The sequence below is a fragment of the Nicotiana sylvestris genome, chromosome 10 (assembly GCF_000393655.2).
Source record: "Nicotiana sylvestris chromosome 10, ASM39365v2, whole genome shotgun sequence".
In the NCBI taxonomy this organism is placed as follows: domain Eukaryota; kingdom Viridiplantae; phylum Streptophyta; class Magnoliopsida; order Solanales; family Solanaceae; genus Nicotiana; species Nicotiana sylvestris.
Genome location: NC_091066.1, coordinates 160,301,930 through 160,308,466, shown reverse-complemented (window position 1 = coordinate 160,308,466; position 6,537 = coordinate 160,301,930). Strand labels below are relative to the sequence as shown.

General features: G+C 36.3%; 1 protein-coding gene across 1 annotated transcript; it reads left to right on the top strand.

Annotated features, from left to right (window-relative positions):
* The first annotated feature begins 4,752 nt into the window (after positions 1 to 4,752).
* Positions 4,753 to 5,886, top strand: LOC138880184 (putative F-box protein At1g60370). The gene has a single exon (XM_070159858.1). It carries the CDS (start codon positions 4,753 to 4,755, stop codon positions 5,884 to 5,886), a length of 1,134 nt encoding a protein of 377 aa, XP_070015959.1.
* Positions 5,887 to 6,537: the final 651 nt, after the last annotated feature.

The window sequence follows — 6,537 nt, the reverse complement described above, 5'->3', positions numbered from 1 at the left end:
GCAACATTCAAGGCGCTCCTTGTCTTTTTCAAATTGACTTGAAGAAGCTTTGGCAACTGCTAACTCAGAAGTTAGACCTCGCTTTTACTGCTCCAGGTGATTTCTACTCTCTTGCAACTCAGAAGTTAGACCAATTAGTTGCTTCTAGCTGGGCTCCCTTGGCTATTTCCTCAGCCTCGTGGATAGACTTTTCAGACTCACGTACTTTTAGTTCCAGAAGGGAAATTCTTCCCATCAATTCTGTACCAATGAGGTTAGCCTACAGTGACAACTCATAGAAATAAGAATTTGGAGATAAAAAAAAACTTGTTAGTAAGTAAAGGAAAAATACCTTCAAAGTAGAATGAACTATGTCATTCATCAGAGTTAAGCAATTGTGACTGCTCATCTTCTTCTTCTCAATATCTCCAATCAAAGGCCCAAGCCAGGCATCTGCTCCACCAGACATCCTTAAAAGACCGTTATTAGCAGGAACTTCAAGTGTAACGCTCCTCACAGCCAAGCTTCTGCTACTGGAACCCTCCTCTGCATGTTGAACAGAGGAAGGGGGAGCTATATAAAGAGGAGCGGTAGAAGAAGTGAAAATAACAGGAGTCAAAGGACTCGAAATAGGTAAGGGAGAAGGAACAAATAGAATGGGCAAGGAAGCACTTGAAACCAACGGAGGAATAGAAGGAATGGGAATAGAGGAATAAAGAGGAACTTCATCTAAAACTGGACCTAGTTCTCCACTTTCAAAACCACCAACGAAGAGACGTTGAATAGACTCATTGGTGTCCCTTGGAGTGGTTTCATCATCAGAAGGAATGTGAACAGATTCGGTAAGAGAGGCACGGACCTGTTCCGTTTTCTCTCGCACTTATTTTTCTGTTCGTTTCTTCTGAATTTGAGTGAACATATGTGTTATACCAAACGTGTTTCGGTATTGTATTTTTGATTGTCACTAGAAAAATAATTCTGGAATAGACATGCTCAATGAAGTAGGAACATGTTTCTGTATTGTCTTCTAATGTTCGCTAAAACTAGTAGTAATTGATAGATGCTATTTCCTTAAACCTTGTTCTAGATTAAATATGGAGTTTCTTTCTTCCTTCACGCCCATTCAATCTTTCTGTTTTCGATTCAATGGTGAATGATATGAAAATTATTGTTGTAGGAAGTAGAGAAAAGAGAATAGAGACAAAGAGTGAGACATTTGAGGAATTGCCTCTTGATTACAAGAATTGGTCATCTGCAGTAATCTCTTTTAAAGAAAATGAAGATATCACTGTATATGCCTTTGCTTGTGACAATTGCTGTCTGTACTATGTTTTGTCCTACGAGCAGATGGCCAGCCTTTTTTCCCCCTGAAAAGTGGGATTACTTCCTGTGACTTTAACGTACTTTATTGGTAATGAGCAGCATGATCATGATGAGCTAATTTACCCTTTGGAAGTCAAAGTTTATGATATTCATACTAGGGAATGGATGAAAGGCTTCAGAAAGTTGCAAGCTCCCAGGCCCGCGCCATTTGTGTTTTTTTTATGGGCGGCTTTATGTGCTTTCTAGTGATATATCATATCAAGAAAAACTTTGAGTTTCTGGATATCAATAATCTTTTTCAAGAATGGGTTTTGCTGCCTGAACCCTCATTTGTTGTTTGCAATGATGTACTAGCCTTTCGCCATGCTAAGATTGTTGACTAGTCCAAGATTATTTACAGCTTGCATCATAACAATGGTGCACCTGCATTGCAAAGACTGTACTACTTTGATGGCTCATGGATAATATATTAAAAACCCGTTGGTTGAATATAATTGTGTAATTGCAGGGAATTACATGTACAGATTTGAGGTGTCCCATTACTCTGACAGACTATGAGCTATGCTAATCATCTGTGAATTGGAGCATGAGATAGAGGTGCGCGATATTGTTTGTGTATGATGTTGATATGCGCCACCTTTCAGTATGTTGATATCTCCAACATTGTTATCCCAGCAGTGCTCCATGATATGTACAGTATTGGCTATCTAGTTTATCTAGGCAAGATGAATTCATGTTCAAGGTTTTCATTGGTTATCTAGTACACTCGTCAGTCTTGTTCTGAAGATAATCATGTGTGTACATGCACATTTGACCTCAGACGAAGTTCCAGGATAAAGCAATTGCAGTTGGCGCGAGTTCAACAGAGTCATTCAATGCCAGCAGCATTGGCAACAAGTCCATCATATAGAGGTGGATCTAGGCACACTTGCCTGTAATGGTTATGTACATTTCTCCCCTTTCCACTTGCAAATGCATTTCGACCCGACGAAATGTAAAGTTTTTTCTTTATGGAGTATATACCATAAAGAAAATATAGAAGTCAGCAAATTTGTACATTCCTTTCCTGAACAACACACTTTTGACCTCTAGATCATTCTTCGTAACAAGGGGAGGGTATTTGTTCTCTATAGAACTGGTTCATTGTTAGAATTCTTCCTCTGTTATAAGTGGCCCTGGTGCATGTGTAATGCTTCTACATGTATGGAATATTACCTGCATTTTGTCTTGGTTGTTCAGGTCATTGTCATCGTTTCTTTACTCAGTACATGCTTATTTGTTATTTCTTGGCCACAGGTGAAGTCAACGATAATTGAACTGTCCAATTGGCAGCAACAGTAATCTAGCTTTTGATTGGTAAGCCTTTTCTTACTTGCATGTCCTCTAGAACTATGATTCATGTTAATGAACTGAATTCTTTAGGGGTCGATCTTCTTAGCCATTCTTATAGTTTAAAAGAACGTTATTCCTAATTGAAATGTTAACTTCTAGCTTATTCAATTTTTTTGATGCTCCGACCATAAGCTTCTTTCTACTGTCTGCATTTCGCTTTCTCCTCGAAAAGTAAAAAGATGCATATTCTTTTAATATTGTAGGGCAAGAAATGACTAGATGAAGATCATGAAACAGAGTTCCTGTTTCAAGTTGTAACCTTTGTTCTCTTATTGTTGATTTCGTAAAGAGATGCTTTATAGTTGGATTTGCAAGACCATAGTCTCGTTGGCTTGTCGCCTTCATTCTGTTTGGCCCTTCCGACTCTACAGTCAAAGCTTTAGCTTTATATGGTAATGCAGAATTACATAAAATATCATTATAATATGTCGCGGTGCTGACAATTGGAATGCGTATTTGATGTCTCTTCTGGCTCGTCCGTTTGTAGATTGATGCAGATATGCATACTTCTTGCAGATTTTGATTGTTGATGAGTGTTAATGACTTAATTCTATTTATAACCTCAAGAAAACTGAATGAAATTGTATGTGGGTCAAAAAGTGGTTTGGCATATAAAGTTTGCCTTTCAGTAATGGTTATAAAGATGTACTAAATCTTTATATGGTTTCAGAAGCAGTTATATCCTAGTCCTTAATATATGGTCTTTCAATTGGTATTAGGAAAAAACAAGATATTTAGTGTTGTTGACCAGATTTCAGTTGCTTGAGACTATTAACAGATTGTTTGGATGGTGGTTAAATAATGTTTCATAATATATCGTATTGTAATGTATTATATTGTATTGTTTTGGTGTATATAATGTTTGATAGATTGTATTATTTTCCGTCGTTTCATGATATCACACGCTAATTATATGAAGAATAAACTTACAATATTAAAAAAAATAAGGTATGAGGTAGAATTATTATATAAAATACGGTAAAGGATAAAATATAATTACTTAATAATAAGGGTAAGATGAGAGGGAAAATTAAGGTAACGACGCGATCATACTAAATCGGTCGTTACATAAAATGACACTTTTTGTTATTTCATAATGACGGATTAAACAATACAATACAATAAAATTTAAATAACAATTAAAACATCGTATTACGAATTTTGATACAAAACCAGTCCAAATCACCTCCAATATTCCTCAAATTTTATATATTGAGTTGGCATATCCATATATTTTCAATGAATTTCAACTATACCCATTGAAAAAGTTTCTTTTTTGTTTAGATTTTTGGAATATTATATATATTTTTGTATTTCATCACCTTATTTGCTACCTCATCCATGAAATTTCCTTTCCGTCTTGTATCTAGTGTTGCTAATCACGCCTAAAAATATGGAAGGTGATTTTTGCATGTGATTCTTTGAGAGAAAGAACCCTCTTATTTGGTTTTTCAAGTTTTGTTAGCTAGTTTTAGTAAGTCTATGACTAATGGCTAGAGGTTGGTAAGGTGAAATTTATTTGGAACATTTGTGTAAGTTTCCCTTGATGTTACGCCCCAAACTCAGAGGCTCACTCATAAGCCCCTCGAACTACACCGACTCACCGAGCGTGACGTCCCAAATACTCTTGTCCATATATTAAAAATAAAATTTTCCTTGTTCATTAAAATAAATCAAGATAGAATTATTTATTTTTATTATTGATGAGTGATGACAATCCATGTTTTATCTGGGTGAAAATCTTTTTTCTCCTCCACTACAGATTCTTAGTTTTTTTTTTTTTTTTGGGGTGAAAAAATAGGTAGCCAACTCAAATATTGTATTGCAGCTAAAACACGAGTAGGAATCCAAGTACCCAACTAACTCAAATATATTGAAAACTTGAGGCTAAAACACTAGTAGGAATCCAACTCAAATATATATGGAAAACTTGGGCTAAAATCCAGGCAGCACTTAATGGCCAGCCGGTTACCATGTTATTTATAACCAAATACTACTAGGGTTAATTTTCTCAACTTTATTACGAGTGCAGAGAGCAAAGAGACGCACAAATTAAACATGGAAGGAACCTTCAGTGAGTTCACAATTACTACCACCAAAAAGCGGCGGATGGAGGAGAAGCGTGAATTTGCAAGTGACATGATATTCGAGATATTAACATGGCTTCCAGCGAAGTCTCTTATGCGATTCAGGTGTGTTTCTAAAGCTTGGAACAGTTTGATACGACATGAACCCGACTTTGTCAAGTTGCACAATGCTCGTTCTCAAACCCGTCCTCTAGCCAGCCGCCTCTTATTTGAAATAGGAACACGCTATCATGAAGTTGTAGAAAGCCGCACTTCCAATTTACCAACACAAGTTGAAGGATTCTCTTTACAGCTCGCACGTCCTCGTCATTATTTCGACTTTGATGAAGTTACTATTTGCTCAAATCCTTGCAATGGCCTTGTTTGTTTCTATAACCATAAAGATACTCTAAGTTACTTGTATAATGTCACCACAGGGGAGATAAAAGCTTTACCATCTTCTCTAACGAGGCTTCCGAAAGGACGACGGGGTCCTACGTTGTTTCTGGGATTTGATCCGGCCACGGAAAGATACAAATTGCTTCATTTTGTTTTCTACGAGAATGAGAAAAAACCAATGATCAAGATTCTAACACTAGGAACCACCTCCTGGAGAAGAATCCAACAAGATGAGTACCCCCTACCATTTAATTCATTTTATTCATGTTATGCTCATGAAGGTATCTTTCTCAATGGGGTAGTTTATTGGATTGTGTTTAAAAGTCAATTTTCCTACTTCAACTTCACAGAAGAGAAGTTTGGAACTCCTTCGTACCCACAAGGGCGTAGTCGGACTCTTGTAGTGAATAAAATGCAAACTGCACTTTTGGGAAAGTTGGATATCCGCTGTGGCTTCAGACCTGAAAATTGGAATTTGGTATATGATGAGGTCAACAAAGTTTTTGTGAAATCCAAATCTAACCCGGACTTGGACAAGGAGAAGGTTGCCTTGCTTGCACCAAAAAACGTTGATGATGAAACTACATTGTGTGGAAACATAGTTTTAGCAACAGGCAGTGTTAATAGCGCCCCAACTTCCTTGGTATTCCCTGATCATCATTTCAGGTTATATCGTGTTAGCAGTTTTGTTGAGAATATTATCCCATTAACATTTATTGATGTTTAGTTTTTTTTCATTATATTTATTCATTGAGGTTTAGTTGTATGAGAATTTGTTTTAGTTTCTAGTTTTCCATACATTATATGCACCTATTGATGAATATCAATCCCCTTCCTGAAAGAAGACACAAATGAAGTAGCAAAGTGCAAAACAATCTTTAGATCCAGGAAAATTATAATCCATTGAATGCAATGAATCACATAACCACTGCAATTTCAGATCTTGTAAATTCTTTTCATTCTTTACTAAAGAAAATCCTTCTCTAAACCAAAATGAGCTTTTCAATTTATAGTACAACACAAGCAATGTTATAGTACAACAAACCAACTTTGCCTGCCTCATTTTGGTCTTCTAAAGTAGTGAACATCCAAACCTTTACCTAAGACCCAAGAGTTTAATCTCTTTTTGGCGTATCGTAACAGCTTTTGAATGGCTATAAACCAATATACAGTATTATATTCGTAATTGGAAAATTCGTAGGAAAACAAAGAAACTAAAGGAAATAAAACAATAGAAATCTTACCCGAAATCCAGCTTCTTTGACTAGCTGATGAAAATAGAATTTCAAAAGTGCAACTAATGCCGGAGCAGCCTTTTCACGCATTAACATCACTTGTTTAACTCAACATTAAGCAAAGGGTTTCCCTCAATAACATA

Coding starts and splice junctions, on each gene's coding strand:
- LOC138880184 (XM_070159858.1), top strand. CDS start 4,753: ATGGAAGGAACCTTCAGTGAGTTCACAATTACTACCACCAAAAAGCGG.